This window comes from Tigriopus californicus, chromosome 5 (genome assembly GCF_007210705.1).
Source record: "Tigriopus californicus strain San Diego chromosome 5, Tcal_SD_v2.1, whole genome shotgun sequence".
Taxonomy (NCBI): Eukaryota; Metazoa; Arthropoda; class Copepoda; order Harpacticoida; family Harpacticidae; genus Tigriopus; species Tigriopus californicus.
Window position 1 is genome coordinate 3,194,303 of NC_081444.1, and position 19,232 is coordinate 3,213,534.

At 37.9% G+C, this 19,232-nt stretch overlaps 2 protein-coding genes across 3 annotated transcripts in view; one reads left to right on the forward strand and one right to left on the reverse strand.

Annotated features, from left to right (window-relative positions):
* The window catches only part of LOC131879959 (pancreatic lipase-related protein 2-like), a 9,499-nt gene extending 5,520 nt beyond the window's left edge, over positions 1–3,979 (forward strand). Inside the window, exons 4-5 of one of the 2 annotated variants that reach the window (XM_059226443.1) lie at positions 98–378; positions 3,031–3,979. In XM_059226443.1, coding sequence (XP_059082426.1) covers positions 98–378; positions 3,031–3,177 — 428 coding nt within the window. In that variant the 3' untranslated portion in view covers positions 3,178–3,979. Of the gene's footprint in view, positions 1–97; positions 379–1,470; positions 1,609–3,030 lie in introns of those variants that run through there. The other variant, XM_059226444.1, reaches the window with a different exon arrangement.
* Positions 3,980–4,198: 219 nt separating this feature from the next.
* On the reverse strand, positions 4,199–8,351 carry LOC131880650 (cytochrome b-c1 complex subunit 2, mitochondrial-like). The gene is made up of 5 exons (XM_059227330.1): positions 8,072–8,351; positions 6,805–7,084; positions 5,614–6,287; positions 4,660–4,884; positions 4,199–4,596 (listed from the first exon to the last, which is right to left on the reverse strand). Exons 1-5 carry the CDS (start codon positions 8,174–8,176, stop codon positions 4,510–4,512), a joined length of 1,371 nt encoding a protein of 456 aa, XP_059083313.1. The 5' UTR covers positions 8,177–8,351; the 3' UTR covers positions 4,199–4,509.
* Between the last annotated feature and the right edge of the window lie 10,881 nt (positions 8,352–19,232).

Below are 19,232 nucleotides of genomic sequence, written 5' to 3' on the forward strand. Positions count from 1 at the left end.
GTATCAAAATTGAAGTCTAGAGAGAACAAATGGCTCAAATAGTATGGTAAATCGGCGAAAAAATTGTGACATTAAGAGATGATTGATTCGTTTTTAGGTTTCTTGTTCCATACTTCACCAGAGGAGGAGCGATTGAGCAAAGAAGATGCTCAATTTGTGGATATAATTCACACTGCTGGGTTATGGATTGGGACCGATGAACAAATTGGGCACGTTGATTTTTACCCCAATGGAGGAAAAGCCCCTCAACCTAATTGTGAAAATGAAGATATTGGATTAGGTTGTTCTCACCAAAGAGGACCAGACCTATTTGCAGAAAGCATTACTTCTAATTTCAGTTTTCGCGCTGTTAGATGCACTTCTTGGGAGAACTTTCAAGTACGTTGCATATGGTTTTGCAAAACTGTAATGTTTAAAAGCTTTAATTTTCATTCATTTTCTGGCTGTTGCATTTACTTAATTATTTACTTTTTACGGCTCGAAAATGTCTTTTTTGATCTTCCTTTGACCGCTAATCTTGAGAAAGATCATCGATGAGCACAACTTGATAAATAGTAAAAAAACAACTTGATATCATTATCAGTATTTGATTATCTCAGATAAGCATTGCTTTTCATTTCACCCGTAATTCTTATTTTCCAAAATGACCCATTGTTTTGGTCAATGTACCTTTCAACTCACACCCTTCAACCTTCAATACAAATACATCAATTCAATGTACCTAGAGATGACGAACGATTACCTGCGATTGCAATTAATTGTACTTGTGGTCACGTTATAGATTGGTTTTTAATGATAGATTATGGCTAACTTTTGAAATAGCTAATAGTAAATGATTGCCTCTTCAAATGCAATTATTAGAAGGTACTAACGTCTAAAGCACAATGAAATCGTAACTAAATCATTAAGTAAAGCCATTTGTGAACTCGATAAAGATTGTGACATGAAGTTTCTTTCATTAGTCTACATGTACTTTCTGTGAATTTGGGATTATATTTTGACGCTTGCTTCAGAGTGTTGCACTTCTTGCGGAGTCTCTTCTACCTCAAATTCTACCTCAGTTGTAATAAATGAAGTGGCTGTAATTTCAATCTCTATTATAATGATAACTGATTCACTGACGGACTGAAGTTAACGAGTACAATTTCTAAGGTTTTATTGAAATTAATCTAGTCTTTCTTACTTGTTCTTGGAACTAGTTATATTTGATCGATTTTGGGATCATCTCTGATTCTTGCTTCACAAGTATTGCGATAAACTTTGGATTTTGTAACCTATGGTGTTTCAAATTGTTTAAATCTTTGCTTGCCAGATCGTAACTATTATGCCACTAATGAAAGAAAACCTGAGCCATTTTTTCCATTTGATCAGAAAGTATTGTTGATATGTATGTTAGACCCAGCACATATCTGTAATATTAACATTTTCAAGACAACAAGACACATCATGCATGAAATTCATCTTTTATAGTCTGGCTTGTGTGATGGAGAGCAAGACAATTTCTTGGGCAATTCAGCAAACCCTCAATATCCTGGAATGTTTTTCCTCAAAACGAATGGACAAAGCCCATTCGCCATTGATCATGAGAAATAAAGGCTTGAAAATGAAGCGCAGTTTTGTTGTATTGCACTCGCCATTTAATGGAGGAGAGATGGCCTTGTGGTTAACGCGATATTCTAGTCTGAGAGAGTGCAGCGAATCCAGTCTCTTTCCTGACATTCCTCAAAAAAAGTTTTAGGCGAAAAATCCACACTGAACGAAATTATCTCTGCTCCTACGGGGAAAATTCCCATCAGCCACCTCTGTACATACTGCCTCACCTTATCCATGTGTACTGAACATATATTAGTCATGCATTTTGTGATGTCACCCTTCAGTCAGCTATTTTACCGCTTTGACCATTTTTGGCCATTTTTAGTTGAACATCTAAGCATATTCATATGTTTCCTGACGATAAAAAAATCAAAGTAATAATGATTTTTTTGAAAACCTGAATGGTAGGACACCATGACCGGTAAATATGGGAACAGAGAAAAATGTTTTTAATAAAACAATTACACAAGGTGTCAAATTGAAGTTTTGAACAAAGGTTATTGAAGCCGTTTCAATAGCTTTCATAATGGTCCCTGTAATTTCTAATGACCCCGGGTAGACATTTAGGACAGGGATCACTTTTGGACCGCGCCATCTTATTTGGAAAAGTGGCCCATGCACAAATAAGGCCAGCTTCAGTGTCGGTATACTTTTGTAAAATTAAAGGTAGGCCCCAGCCTCACAAATGAACCACGTGGATCATTACGTCATTGAAAGTGCCTCAATGGATGCCTTATTGCCGCACAGGCCAATTCTCTGGAGAAAATGGCCTGGCCCTGCTGGAATCATTGTCATTGTCATCTGCACAGTGTCATCGCTAATTTTGAACACTAGCCAAAACAAGGTTGAAGTGAACGTTTCTCACCAGTCCTTGTTCAAAATTTCAACTCAATACCTATCGTAATTTGTAATCATCTCTTCATTATATCCTCTCAAATACTGGTCCATGTAGCACCAAGCTTCCATCAAGACTGCCTCAAGGATGGAACTTATTCCACGTGATTCGTCTATGAAGTTGTCGGCATGTTTCTCTTTTTCTCATATTTAATGATCATGGTGTATGTAAATTGGTGTTTTTTATTCACCCATTGCTTTGCAATTGAGCTTGTGACCTCAGTAAGATGTCAGAACTTAACAAAGCCATTCCAGCTTCAAACTCCGGCGTTCATTTGGCTTTCTCAGACCTTTTCTAGTTTTGACAACCATCTGGAATTTACCCTCGAAGGCAAAACAAGTTATTTGTCGACTTTTAGACTAATCACCATGATTACTCTAGTAATTTGGTTACCTCTCCCGTGTTCCTTAATCACGATTTTGGGCTCAAATTTGGTCAAAATTGTTCATTTGGCTAGATCTGTTGATCGCATGTCGTACTTATTTTGGATAAAGTGAACGGTTCAGGAGATGCCAAAATTTCAAGTCCGTTATTGTCCGTAGGTATTCGTTCGTTACGGAGTTGGATGGCTGCTCATTCGCTCGGTCTGCCATTTGGAAATTGATGTCCCGACGAAGAGATATTCCCGCTGCGTTATCACAGCCTTCATTAATTCATGCATGGAGCATGCCTCACAATCTCAGGGATGACCACAGGTTCGCCCATTTAAGGTGTTAAAGTAGCAGCACGTGTTTTATAATGTTAATACCCCAAAGAGGCTTGGACTCGGCTAGCCTGGGACCGATCCTAGGGAAATGTAATGTAAAGATGCTTTACAAAGATATTAATACTTCAAAATCTTTGCCCTTACAGTATATACCCTTTTATGATATTCAATATTCCTTTAAATCCTAACAAACGTAGACGAATCCTTTATGAATTTTTTTGACATTAATCACCGCCTTACATGCTCTATTCGAGATTCCATCGCAACCCTACAATCGACCGTCGTTGCACTCCTTGTGGCGAAAATCTACATTTTAACCACACCCTTTACTTCTGTGACCGTACTGATGTAGACTTCACATCGCAATAAAGAATAAATCGTAAATATAGAAAGCCGACCCTTCCACCAATACGCTACAATTTTGTTTTTCCAACCCCCATTTGTTATCTAAAATGGCTGCAGGGAAATCTGAATACGTTACATACGACATGCTTATAGCCCTTTACGCTAAACGAAATATGTTTTACGTTCTGCACTCCAGAGGGCGCTATGTCATTCACCCTCTATCAAATAAAGGGCCGATTGGCCAATTCTTTGTTATTGAATTATAATGCGTTTGTGTTGTTTTTTTTTTTTTTTTTTTTTTTGTTTTTTTTTTTTTTTTTTGTTTTTTTTTTTTTTTTTTTTTTTTTTTTTTTTTTTTTTTTTTTTTTTTTTTTTTTTTTTTTTTTTTTTTTTTTTTTTTTTTTTTTTTTTTTTTTTTTTTTTTTTTTTTTTTTGACTAATTGTACCAAAAATCTATTTTTCAAAATTAAGTGCTGGTGCATCATAATGTCCGGAAAGAAGGTGTGTTCAATGGGGAAGCAACGCCAGAGCAGATTTAGTAGCAATCTACCGTGCTTTACTTTCCGTTTTTCTGTTGGGGCCGTGGTGACGTTGCAAATAAGGGCCCTTATTCCACTTACACATTTTCGAGATAGAGTAATGAAAGAAATACTGGCAGACAAAAGGGATATATTTATGTATTTCCAAGTCAACACATGTTTTTGTGGTAGTTGACAAAACCAAAGCGAGTAAGTGTTCTGTTGTTTCGCATTAGGCAGGAAGTCATCCCGAACACATCTGTCTCCATGGTTATCTTTCGCGTAATAACTTTTCTCAGAGCTAAATGAACAAACAAAAGTAGAAGTTTCATGTAATCTTATCCACGCCCATCATCACAACAAGAGTCTTGTTCGGGACCCTTTGTAGATTAGAACATGGAAGAGACTTATTTTCAAATGGATAATGCAAAACGATGTGGGCTAGCATTATTTTACAAGGTATCCAAATAGGGCACTTGCGACAGGTTACCCGCAGCTCCCATGGAGAGTTTCCCACTTGACAGCTTCTTTGCCGCAGCCTGCAACATCAAAAAAGCTCGATTAGAGCTTTCCTGTGTGGTTAACTATTATGCAAATATTACCTGGACATCGCCCACCGACACAGACTGGATCATAGTGGCAAAGGCATCTTCTCCTGACACGCTCGTGGATCCCAAGGCAGCCGTTTGCCATCCCATGCTCCTCAAGCGATTGGCCCCTGATTCCAAATAGGACAGCGAGTTCGTCAAAAGAGTTGCTTTGGCGGCATTCACCTCCTCAGCGGTCACATCTCCCGATCGCAGAGTAGCGGCAAGCGAGGAAATCGCCTATAAATTCATTGATATGTGTGAAAGGTCGACTCCCAATAACGAAGTCTTGATGAGTCCTATAAGTACGGACGTTGACGCAAAGGGTAAAACTTTACATTTCAGACTGATAAATGTCGACTGATAAATGGCGTTTACCTTCAGATGCATTCTCACGGGTCGCTGTAACTATATATTTCTGATTTAGCACTCAAATTACCGAGTGTAAAAATGCCCTCTCTGAAAGGTCGCTGCATAATACAATAAAGAATGAATGAGCGAAATCAGTTGTGACAATTATTTGCAACAATAACATTTTGTCAACTTTACTTTTAAGAATCTAATCAATTGCACGTTGGTTATTGCAATACATCACACCTCGAAGGCTAGTCTAATCATACCTCCATCTAATTGAAGATACCGAGAGTAAAGGGGAAAAAACTGTCACAAATAACATCTAACTTACGTAAATCGTCTGCAATCTTAGTAGTCCTTTCATTCAAAAGTATAAGAATAAATAATAGGCATTTGCCTGTCAATAAGAAATTGCCAAAGCGTCAAAATAATGTAATGAGAGATGGATATTAAGATATGGTTTGAAGTGAAAGATTGCATTATTTTCGGCGACTAATGACGGTTTTCTCAACGCAAAAATGTGTCTACAATAATTGCCTACCGATCATCTACAAGTCAGAATAATATACTTGCGTACAACATTAAGGTATGTCAAAAGTTAAATGCTGAACTTACTTCGCCAGCTTGGTTGGGGTGGCATTCGATCAAAGCGCCCAAGAGACCACTATCGGTGTACACATGCTGAACCAGGCTGACCTTCGCAATTTCACCCACGGCTTTGTCCAGTTTTCCCACGCCCAAGCCTCGCTTAATCGACTGACTTGAGAGGATATGAGCCAAGACCATATTGGCACCCGATTCCTTACCGGAGAAGCCACAAGTCTGGCCAGCCAAAGCCACCACGGTCTGGTTTCCCAAGTCATCTTCACGTTGCTCACCACCGTAGTATTGAGCCTGATTGGATGGGCCTGAACCGCTTTCCAAGCTCAACGTTTGGCTCATGGAAGCCAATGTCTCCACATCGAGCCCGACGGCCAAGACCGAGGTACGAGGGGCGGTCACGGTTTGGCTGTGGAACGCCTTCAACATGGCCGAGTCGTGTCGACCCAGGGCAAACTTCTGAGCCCAACGGAAATTGCCCAAACCTTGTCGATAAGCTGCTTTATGGAGCAAGTCCACTACTCGATCCTTCCGGGTAGCCAACGCCAAATCGACCTCAAGACGGGTGAAGTACCGCTTGAACGAAGGATTCGTGGGCAGGAGTTGATCCTTCAAGTCAAACACTTGGTCATTGATCTCCCAAGGCTTAAACTTGGGGTGGGCCACCGACTCCAAAAGAAAGTCCAGAGCTGAATCAAATCCAAGTTTTGAGTCAACACATTATCACTTTCAATTCATAACGCTCATTTTTCTCGAGAGAAACTGTGTCCTCTGTAACTATCTCACCATCTAATAATGGGTGCCTACTATTTTTCCAAGTTTTGAAATGGAAATGCAGAGTTCGGCAATAAGAAAAAAATGGAATGACCTGAACCTTTGAAAACCATTTCTTGGCAAAGTGGTGTTTAAAGTACAAAAAGAGATTGTTTTGGGACTATTCAGTGAAACAATGCTTGAGCCTCATAAAAAGAGTGACCTTATCGGGAAGTAGAGCAAGAACTACCACTTGGAAGGTGAGTGGGATTCCCTGACATCCCTCTTCTCCTGGCATGAGTCACAAAAGCATAATGGCTGACTGACTTTCAAAAATTATCTTGATTCGCTTAAGGCAAAATATTGGGATAACCCTGTAGAACTGGTAGAAATGCGTCCATCACTCTTCATATAACTCTAGATGAATTCTATGGCAAAAGCAAAACCACCTACCTTCTGGGGCCTTGTCCCGTAAGACCACGGTTTTAAACAGCGTGTATTCTCGGTCTTGTTCGACCATCAAGCTCGTCCCCATTTGACCAATACTACGATTGAGCGTTACGGCACCCATGTTTTGAGTGGACAATCCGTATGCCACACGCATGGCATTAGCCACACCCTGGTTTTCATAAGTCTCATAACGACTGCCCGATTTAACCGCCACACCTAAGTGAACCAGGGGGGAGGGCACGTCCACGGCGGCCACGGTAACACCGGAGGAGAGCTGGGTGGACTGGAATTGTAAGTTGTGGATTGGGTAACTTGAACATGGATGTAAGATTGAGCCTTGGTCTGAATATTTCTTTTTTCTCTTAAAAGTTGAAATGGAACAAACGTCTCCCTGGCAATACCAATTTCAATTACGAGCCTAATTTTGGCTTTAGTGGTTGGACAAATCTCTCTAAATTTACTTTTTGAAGTGAGCCATTGTCAACCCAAAGTTTAACTTTAACAAAATCATTTTTTCTCATCTCCTTAATCGTTGAATTTATCAAGCGTGAATAAAAGCTTTACTATGTTCTCACACACTGATCAATTTTAGCTTTGAGGGGTGTTCCACCCAAACGAACATCGAAAAATCATGAATCATCAAAATGCAATGGGTGTATGTATCCAGTGATCGTCCGTCTTAGTAGCCTATTTCCACTTTTCCAGACGTTTTTGTAATCGATCATATATACATATAGTGTTATCTTATGGTATAACGGAGACAACTTTGAGCGCCCGCGCTACGTACATTTGGCCAGCATATTCCTCAGACATTTTAAAAATGGGATAGATGGATGGATAGCAGATAGGAGGAGGAGATCAGACTGAAGAAACAATCAGCCTTAAATTATCAATGAATCATCCATGGGGACACAAAGAAACAAATTCAAAAATGACACAGTTCGTTACGTTATTACCTATTAATCCAGTTATTAATAAATGCTTGAATTTCATCAGGTCAAATCTTCATCTTGAAGGTAACCTAAAGCATTTCCATTTTGAATTGTTTTGACCGAGTTATTTCATCCAATTTTCTCAGCTTTCCTTTCATACACATCTGACGACAAACCGATTAGTGCCTTTCAATATGGTTGCCGCCTAAATCTACCCAATTTTGTCCATTGTACCATCTCAAACCATCCCTTGACAAGTCGTCCGAGTGCGCTCAAAGTTGTGTCCCTTCTACAATAAGATCACCCCTTCCCATCCGTGCCCGCATGGACACACGCACCTGAGCCACGGGTCCGAGTTGAGAGGCGGTGCGCTTGGCCGCTTGGGTGGCCGCTTGTGCGGCCAAACCGCGCTGCGATTGGATCAAGTTGATGCGGGAGGCCATGATGCTGCCTGAGATACCGTGGTGTGTTCCGAATCGATCACTGGCACCGAAGGCTGCCCACCAAAAACGAAATTCAGTTGTTTGAACTTCGTGAGAAGGGTGGAAAGGCTGAGGGACGACCTTTATCAGTCTTGCTGTCTGTATGTAGTAAGTTGGTGGTGGAAGGCACGCGTCAGCTGAGTCTGACACAGCTGATGTTGATGAAAATGGAGGACAGACAACGGAGAGGAGAGGAGACCATGAGAAATAGTCTCGACTATCGAGGGCTCACTGCTTTGACTAGTACGTGCGGATGAAGACCCTGAGGAAAAACAGCATAGGTCTTGTCAATTTTATTCTTCTATTCGTCTCTTTTATTGTTCATTATTTAGACTGATTTCGAAGTCCGTGTATCCCTGGATAAACGTTATTCTCCACCGATTAGTTGGCGGTGCTCATTTTTAAATTTGTGACAACCTGTTAGAAAGGTTTGGAGAGACACCTTAAAGGCTATTAATATCTTGTTAAGTTAGGTTGGGTTAGGTTAGGTAAGGACACTAAAGCAAGGAAACGCCACCTTTTTGTGATCACCAAACCTTTCCCGCCAAGTAAGGCCTAAACTTTTGCCGCTGAAATTTTTGAATTTCAGTTATTGGCGTGATTATTGAACAAAATATGTGACTAATATCATTTTCGTAACCATTGATGGTATGTGCCTAAAACCAGGCATTCAGATAAACTTAAAATGACTTTAAACATGTCTTAAAGTACAACAACTGAAAAGTGCTAATTAGGTTTTCTTGATAAAACAAGAATTTGCTCAAAACACAATCAATAAATTCTCTTTTGCCAAAAATATTATTTGTAGAAAATTCTTTCAGACACATCTTGACCAAATTTCAAGTAATTTGACGCATTTGTTATGAATCTATGGTTCCTACTCTAGGAATGGCCCTCAATCCAAAAGTAGACATACTGTAGCTCTGAGCTACATATTGTTCTTTAAACTCATTTGGATGCTTCATAATCATGAAATAATAATTTTAAGAGATATGGCACCTGTTTTATTTGACTATTTTGGTATTTTGGATGCTTGTGCAAGAAAAACAATTTATTGGAGTCCAAAGTGCAAATTGAGATCTAGTCTACTGTACTTTGATATTTCTTTGTGCCCCTTAAATAATGCCTGCCTTTTATGCAAACTTCCTAATAAGTAGAAATTTAAACTCTACAAAAAGATAACTCATTCATTTCTCACCAATGCCGCCTGATGTTTTTTGTCAAATGTGTGGGTTTAGACAAAATTATCAATTGTCCATCCAAGATATTCTAATATGTTAACATTTATGTACATGCACTTTTATTGCTTATTCCATACATTTTTTTATATTTTGTCAGTGTACATTACCTATCAATTAATAAAATGACTCTTGACTATGACTCTCACTATCTATGTGTGTTTTTGAGCCAATTTTACGCAATATTTCACCAATTTCAATCGAAAAACAATTTGATTGTTTTTGATTAATTTGATGTTCATTTATTCTTCTGACTTTCAAGATTAATTCAGAAATATTTAGTATATGGACGGAGTTGTATATCAAGGAGATCATTATTTAATTAAAAACACCTTAATGTACTATGCAGTACGGATAATCTTGTTTTATTCGTACTGGAGTTAATGTCTTGATTCAACGCAATGGCCTAAGTTGGCGGTGAGGGGAAATCCGTGTCGTTTCAATGGCCTAAGTTGGCGGTGAGGGGAAATCCGTGTCGTTTCCTCTCTATAGAGTCCCTGGGTTAGGTTAGGTTTCTCAGTGTGACCCAAATTTTCAATTACAGTCATCTTATCTTAAGCCACAAAACGGCACGCTATATCCAAGCCTGTCAGAAAGAAAGACCTTTGCAGATCTTTCTACTTAAAAAAAGCTCTAGGTGCGGACAAACAATTGTGAGCAAGTCAGGGCATAAGGCAGGATACTTGTATTTTATCCTCCAATTTGTTTGAGAACAATCGAACAATAGGCTTTTTTGGTTTTAATTTCTTTCACTAAACGTACAGTATGTACAAGGACTTCTATAACTGTGATTGATAGCTATGAATGAATGAGTACGGGAAAATGTGTAATGTCAATCGTTGAGTACCGATGGGATCAAATAAATACTCGCGGGAAGTTTTGACTAGGGCTACCAATTTACTTTTTCTGGGGGCATGTGGCACCCCTAGCGGATAATCGGAAACCCTTTAGTTAGTCTCAAAAAGTAACCCTGATTTTTCTTCGATCAAAACAGGGTTGCCGTTTTGGTCAAACCAAACCTTCTATGTTAAGTGGGAGGCGGCTGGTGCTCTTTGACTTTCCTAGCTTTCTTGCAATCCTGATTTTGAAAATTTATTTGATCCCATCACTATCGTGAGTGCATGAGAAATGATAATCACCAAAGTTTTGGAGTCTTATCAAACTAAAACATTCCTGCATAATTGTTGTCAAAATTGATCTTGATCAAGCTCAAGCTTAACAAAGATTTTGATAAGAATTGTCAATTATGGAGTGAGTTATGTTATAAACCCATTTTTGGTATATTTTGTCACTACTACTGTAACATCTTGGCACAATATCAGAATACAGTTTTGTTTTGTTTGCTTTTACAAGCAAACAGAAATCACAAATTCAATCTATGACCTATGCAAGTTGGCTGTGATATTTGTCTAAGTTATCTTTCCCAAAAATGCCAAACAACAATGTGCTGTACCACTATTTAGCTTGAATTTCCTTTACTTCACATGGCTAATGATTCACTAACTTTTCCTTTGTTATGAATCCTTTCAGTAGCAACTGTCTGATGATGTCAGTATATTTTTTGGGAGGTCACTCCGGTTTCCAATGTGGAAGAAGTACTACAAAAGCAAGATACAAAGCACTATATTAAGCACTATAAAAAGCGAAAAAACTCTAAACTAGGAAATGTAAGTCTAATTTTTTTTCTTTGGCTAAAATGTATTTTGATGTATCTTAATGAGCATTTTAATGAGTAAAATTGTCACATTGTATTAATATGCAATGCTACTTGAACAATACCTACAGTGGATAAACGAGTTGGAGCTCAAATTCAATACCTTAACACAGATTTAAAGAACTATTGAATCTCAAAAATATGAGTGACTTTCCAAAACTTGTGACGTAATCTACCTTTCCTTCTTCTGCGTTCAATTATCCTTTTCTTCTGCTCTCTTGCTTAGGGAATCAAGGCAACTTTTTGAAGCACAATGACACGAATAGTGCAACTGCACGACACAAATTTTATCACATTAATTCAAAAAAGTAGCAATTCACATCTCACAGAAGAAACCTCTTTTTTTACAGGTCGGATGTGTTTTTTGCAACATACTTTGGTTCATAATTGAGAGAATAAAAGCCTAGAGAGTGCCATGCAAGAAAGTCAGGTTGACCTGTTTTTAGGGCAAATGGGTGACACCTGATTGTATATATGTATGTATTGCACGTATTTTCAGTGTAAGTGTAATACACATCTTTATTGATTAAATAGTCAGGCGCTTTGCAAAGTTGTCACGCGTTTGTTGAAAATGCCACTACTTGGCGCACATCTCACTTCTGGTAGAAGTTTTATTTAGTTGTGTTTAGTGGAAGGCTATTACAGCTGATAGGGTACAGTTTCTGAGTGTATAGAGGTACTGCCTTCAATCAGCTGGAGGTGACTTGTTTCATGATTACTGATTTAGCTTCAGTACAATTAGTTTCTACCCTTTTTTGATTCATGTTCAACTCCGCTTGACTAGTGAAGGCGTAAATAAACAGCTGATGTCATTCAATGGAGAAAACTGAAAGACAACATGCCCAGACAAGTTACATCATGAATGAATTGAACTGTGGCATTTCCATCAATTTGCCATCATGTCTAAGGAAACATTATAGACATGTATAAAGAACCAGCTCGGATTTCAGTTGTGAGGGCAAGCCAGGCTGCGCCACAATCAGGGCAAGAACTATCATGCTTTTTGCACATTCAGTGCTTCCAAATCTTCATTGACAAAATTGTTTACCATTTTAGGACATTGCTCGACAATTTTCTTAAACCATTTAAGTCCAACATTCATTTGCTAGCGATGTCATAACAGAGCAAGTGACAAAAACATGAAAGAAATATGAAAAAAATTGGTGGCAGCAACTTGTCATCAATAAGAAGCATGGTAACACTTATTTCATGGTAGAACCAGAGGGCGCACTAGTATGAAATCCCAAATCATTACACTTCTCTATTCTGATTCCGGCAGTCTGGCAGAGGTGTTAGATCAAATCTATGTATTCCCGGGTTGTTGAAAGCAACATGGAATGAATTTAAATTCTGCTCAATGACCTTTGATTTGAAGCCATTAAACACTCCTCTTGTAGAGAATGGAGGCAAAAATATTGTGCAAGTTTTGTCAGTGAAGGATTTAGGTGTAGTCCTCCAAAATAATGGAAAGTTGAATGAGCATATCCAGTTGAAAGTTGGCAATGCATGTGATTGGATCTATCAGATGTTTAAGACAAGAAATAGTATCATCATGGTAACTCAGTACAAGTTGATTGTCCAGCCACGTCTTAAATATTCCTTGCTATTTAGGCTCCAATTAGTTCAGCAGGTTTGCAAAAGCTTGAGCAAGTCCAAAATTATTTCCCCACAAACATCAAACGTATGAGAGAACCCTTTGATTGGGATGCACTTGAAAGTTTGGGACTGTGCAGTATTCAGAGAAGGTATGAAAGGTATCTGATACTGTACGTTTTCAAAAGCATTCATGAGCTTAATCCCAAGTCAAGTTTTGGGGTCAATTGTTTTTTGGGACCCATGGAGTACTTGGATTGACAAATACTTTTTTGAAAACGTATTTTTTGTGTTTTTTGCCTTTGCAGACTTCATTACCACTACCGAGAATGGAATTCCCAACAGCTCAAGACGGAAAAACTTATTCATTTTATTTAACATTTATTTTCATATATTAGTTTATCCACCAATGAATTAGAGTTGGCTGATCTGGCCAGCCCTTGATTACGAGGTTGATCAGAAATTTCAGTCCATAAATGTCAAAGTCTGACTTAAATACTGCTACTGGATGAACACCTCCATACTCCCTACGAATATTTGAGGGCAGCAAATTGAACAATGAAGGAGCCCGAGAAAGAAAAGAGTTGGACTTCATTGTTCAAACTAGCCTGGATTTTCGAAGGCTTGAAGGTGCTCTCAAAACGCACATTTAGGCTCTACAGTCACTACAATTGACTCTAAATCCTGGGTTGGGACAAAGCTCATGGATGCTTTTGAAAACGTACAGTATCAGATACCTTTCACGCCTCCTCTGAAGACTGTACAGCCCAAACTTTTTTAGTCTTTCATAATACAAGGGCTCTCTCATTCCTGTGATGTTCCTAGTGAAACACCTTTGGACTTGTTTGACCTTTTGCAAAGCTGGTGAACTCATTGGAGCCCAAATGGACAGGGCATATTCAATATGCACCTGGGCAATCAACTTGTACAGAGTTAGCATCATAATACTCTCTCTGGGCTTCAATGTGCAACATATCCAACCACATGTTGAACTTTTATTTTCATATATTATTTGATCGATTAATGAATTAGAGTAGGCAGATCTGGCTGACCCTTGATTATGAGGTTGATCAGAAACTTTACTCAAAAAATGGTCAAAGTCTGACTTAGATCCTGCTACTGGATCAATGCCTGCATACTCCCTACAAGTATTTGAGGGCAGCAAATTGAACAATGCTGGAGCTCAAGAAAGAGGAGAGTTGGACTTCATTTTTCTCACTAGCATGGTGTCTCAAAGGCTTGAAAGTGCTTTCAAGACACACATTCAGCCTCTGTGGTCACTACAGTTGACCCTTAAACCTGTTGACCTTGGGAACACGTTTGAAAATGTACTATGTCAGATACCTTTAATACCTTCTCTGAATACCGTAAGGTTCCAAATTTCAAGTCTCTTACAATAGCTCTCTCATACCCGCAATGTTCCTGGTAAAACATCTTTGGACCTACTTGAGTTTTTGCAAACCTGCTGAACTAATTGGAACTCAACTATTGCAATGGACGAACACACATCGATCTCCATATAAAGATGAAAGGTTTAAAGAATAGAGAAAATGTAACCTTTCATTTTTATAGTACTGGAGATTCAATTCCTGTAGGGGTTAGAAAAGCCTGTGAAAAGCAAACCAAAAACGATTTCGTGCATAGTCACCCTGAAAATAAGGCTTGGCTTAAGAAATGTTGAATACTTAATGAGTCAAAGATTAAAAACAGCTCCAGTGTTATTCTGGTTGGCCTTTTCATCAGTCTACAGAGAATCAAAACCCGACTCCCTTTCGCACAAAATTATTTCTCTCTGACTTAGTACCTACAAAGTAATGAAAAGTAAGCTTAAGCATAAAAAGTTCGCTGCTTAAGTCCTGGCGGTTTGGCAACACTGAACTTTTTTGAAAATACGAGTATATCAAAGATTTGGAAACAAGGCAATATCCTGAAATTTCAATCAAATATGCAAGCAAACAAGGAAAAGTTCAATTTGAGCACATCAGTAGTCATGATTGTGCTCATTTCGTGGCATACTTATTTAGGAGAAGAAACGTCACAATGTTTTAGATTGACACAATTTTTTGGCATTTGGAGATGAAGCACGAAATAAAGAAAAAAAGGAGCCTAAATTTTACAACGTTAAGATTATCAAACAATCCCTCGACAATGTGTCTTTTCAAATTGGAGGGACTGGAAGCAAATAAAAAGATAAAATGAGATCTTCCAATTGTCTTTTTCAAAATGATAAGACTTGTGAAGAAATAGTTGAAATCCAATAGATTGTTTCACTTTCACATGACAGGGAAAGGCTTACAAGTGTTGGAACGGTTGGAACCCTGAAGAGATCCATTGAAATGCGTGGCACCAAGATAACGATCTTAGCACAGACAAGCTCACATTTGTTGACATTGCCATTCTCCTAATTTAGTCTAATGACACTTTAGTCTGTTTATCGTAACTATGACACTGGAATTTCTACCATGGCAGGTTAAGGACTGCGCTATCTACTGGGTGTTTCATGATTTTCTGGAGTGGTATCACAACGTAACCTGCTGGAGGTTTGGCAAAAACATTGAATTTAGCGTTTGGCGTTTTCTTGATTGTTCAGAAACTTCAGGATCATTATTGAACATAGAAAAATATCCATTAGGTTAGGAAAGTAAAATGACATTGAAAAGTCCTCTTACCCCCACCTCTGAAAACCACTCCAATAGACCCTCAATTGAACAAGAGAAAAAGTTGAAAACATAGATTGATTGGTGGGAAATATATCTAATTGACAAGCTGGGCGTGGACTAACTAGATTCTTCTTATCTCTTGTCTTATCATCATTATCTTGTCAAATTAATCCCATTCAGAGGAAGCTAACAATTTGGCCCCACCAGACTGATATTGTGCTCTCCATCTCAAGAATTTGAGTAGACAAAATGAAGTAAAAAGTGCTATAGGACCAAACTCAATGGCAAATGTGCATTAAAAGCAATATAAATTCTGAGTCCTACTTGTATGGTTACGCCTTTCAATAATAAGTATTTTCCAAAATCTGCAACTTCGTCGATTAAATGTAATTCAAATATTTGGTCGTTTTTAGTACAACGTTTTTACCCGCCCTAATGATAAGAAAATATATGCTTTGAAATTTAAATCTCGATCCCTTTCATATCATCTATCAGTTGCAAAAATTATTATAAATAATGTAATGAAAAATTGTCTGTGATCAATTGTTCCTACCTCTGTGCTCTCAATTCACAAATGTGTTGTAAACATTAAGCCAGTAAATAATAATGGTTACTTTTAATTGTAAGATCATAGAAAGTTCATGGTTTCTGACCCTTAATTTGGGGAAGTTTAATGCTTAATAGCTACACCCCGACCACTAAACAGGGTATCCAAACCTGCTCTACTTGACTACTAGTCCAAATCCAATTTGAATGATTAAGCATTGCATTTGCATTACAATGAATGCGTTCAAAAATTGTCTGTCCAATTCGTTAATTAATTTCTTGCAGTGGTCCATGATCTGGATTTTTGCGTAAATTAAAGTGTGGATGATGATATACTAATATGGCATCCAAGTATCTACAAAAAGGTGGAAAGAATTTGTGCATGACTCCGGCTATTAATAGCCCTCAAAGTAAGTAACCCGCTCAAGGTAAAATATTTAATATCTTCAAATTGCATGTTATTCTAAAGGTTTAAAGGTTTTGGATCACTCACAAAAATTTGTGCTCGGTTTTCACGGGCTTCTCTAGCCCCTACAGTGAATGTAATCCCCAGAACTAATAAATTGAAATGTTATTGTTCCATGTGCCAAGGGCTTGCATGTGCCTAAGGCATTGATTCACGTCACTCTACTTCAACCGCAGATGGCTAGTTTTCCCGCTCCTTCTCAGATCCTGCTCACCTTGAGTTTCCACATACTAATTTTTACCCTTCCCATTCCCTTTTCATCCCTATTGAATGTTTTCACCCGCTCTAATTATCATGTTCCGGTTCATCTATTCTAAAAATATTCGATGGGTTATGTTAATTTGGTCAAATTGCTTTCCTTAGTAGATGATAAAATGTGGTGGGAAAGTCAAAAAGTGTGGAAAGTGATAAAGAGATAAAATGTTCTTTCTCATGTTCCAGATTACCACATGTGTAAACTATTAATCGCCTCTTTTGGCTCAAATAATGTTTTAACAGAAATCCGGTAAATGGTCTCTAATATATCAATTTTAAGAAGGTCACCAGAACCAGAAAAGAGGAATGGCCCTTTGTTAAACAGCAGCGTCATAATTGAAAATGGTTATCATCATCCTTCCAGTATGGCTCGTAGGGTTAGCCAAATCATCCAAAATCTTATCCAACCAAGAGCCAGGCCAGACGTGATCGTTGAAACAATGGAAGGCATAACCATGCACTATTCTCTGACAGAACTCCGTCCTTTAAATAGCTTAGCAAACGGGCTGCTTATCCGGGAACAATGAAGTCAGAGCACTTATTCAGTCCCCTTGGCCATGCTTCAACGATTTGCCAAGTAAGGAAAAAGAACCCCATAATTGTGGTTTCTCACTATGCTCTAGCCACATTTGATTATCGACACGTAGTTGTCATTTACATACAGTGTATTCCATATCTCATGGTCTGTCATATACATGGCCCTCCGACGGTTCAATCTCTCAGGTCCAATGAAGGCCAATTATCCATCCTAGTTTATGTCACAAAACAAATTAGGATGCTTGCACATTGCATCCATCAGAAAAATGCATGCAGTTATACTTAATACTCTTATTTGATGTAGATTACAATCGCTTAAAGATTAACTCCGAGTAATCTTCATAAATCAACAAATATATATGACTGATGTATTTTGAAAAAATTAAGCTCATATGCATTGAACCATGAACCTCTGGAATATGGACGTGGATGCTAGAGCTGAGAACTACCATGTCGGAATTGATTGAACATCAAGTATTCGTCTTCATATGCGACTGAATCCATGACGTTACCATAATCAAGGACACTAAAGCAAGGAAGCGCCACTTTGTTGTGATCACTAAACCTTTCCCGCCAAGTAAGGCCTAAGCTTTTGATGCTGATTTTTTTTAATGTCAATTGTTGGCATAAGTAATGTACAAAATATGTGACTAATATCATTTTCGTAACCATTGATTGTATGTGCTTCAAAACAAGCATCTAAATATATTTAAAATGACTTTAAACATGTCTTAAAGTACAACAACTGAAAAGTGCTAATTAGGTTTTCATAATAAAGCAAGAATTCGCTCTTAACACAGTCCGTCAGCACTTTTTTGCCAATAATATTATTTGCAGAAAATTGTTTCAGAAATATCTTGAACAAATTTCAAGCAATTTGGTTAGCTTGTTTTCAAACTATGGTTCTTGCTCTGGGAATGGCCTTCAATCCAAAAGCTACATATTGTTTTTTAAACTCATTTGGATGCTTCATAATCATGGAGTAATATATCTTAAGCGATATGACACCTGTTTTATTTGATTATTTTGGATACTTTGGATGCTTTTGCAAAAAAACACAATTTATTGGAGTCCAAAGTTCAAATTAAGATCTAGTGCACTGTATTTTGGTATTACTCTGTGCCCCTTAAATAAGGCCTGCCTTTTGTACAAACTTTCTAATAAGTAGAAATTTTAAACTCAATGTCTGATGTTTTTTGTCAAATGTGTGGATTAAGACAAAATTATCAATTGTCCATCCCAAATATTCTAATATGTTAACATTTATGTACATGTACTTTTATTGCCTATTCCATACATTTCTTTTATATTTGGTCAGTATAAGTTCCTCATCAACTTGTAAAATTATTCTCGTTGATTTTCTATCTGTGCGTGTTTTGAGCCAGTTTTACGCAATATATCACACATTTGAAAAACAATTTGATTGTTTTTGATTTATTTGATGTTCATGGGTATTTCGTTTATTCTTCTGACTTTCAAAATCAATCCAGAAATATCTAATATAGGGACGGAGTTGTATTTCCAGGAGATCATTATTTAAATAAAAGCACTTAAATGTACTATGTAGGATTGATAATCTTGTTTTATTGATACTAGAGTTACTGTCTTGATTCAACGCAATGGCCTAACTTGGCGGTCAGGGTAAAGCCGTGTCGTTTCCTCTCTTTAGAGTCCCTGCAATGGTGTATTTCATTTTTTAGCTTGATCGAACCACTTGATCAAAAGTTATGCCCTCTCAAATCTCACAAAATAACTCTGCACAGAATGAATGAGTTAGCTCTCCTGGGGTAATTGATTACGAAAAAAGGGCTAAACCATTCATTCTGTGCCCTTGCAATATAATGCAATGTAATAAAAATAGCTTTATTCAACCTTAGCGCGCTCGTCCATTTTCCAGTGGTTTTTTTTTATTGAACTTGCTACTGTTTAGGGACAACCTGTCAATACGTTGAGGAAATTTTTGGGATCTTTTACGCAAATATCGCTCTCACAGCTTCTAGTTTTTTCT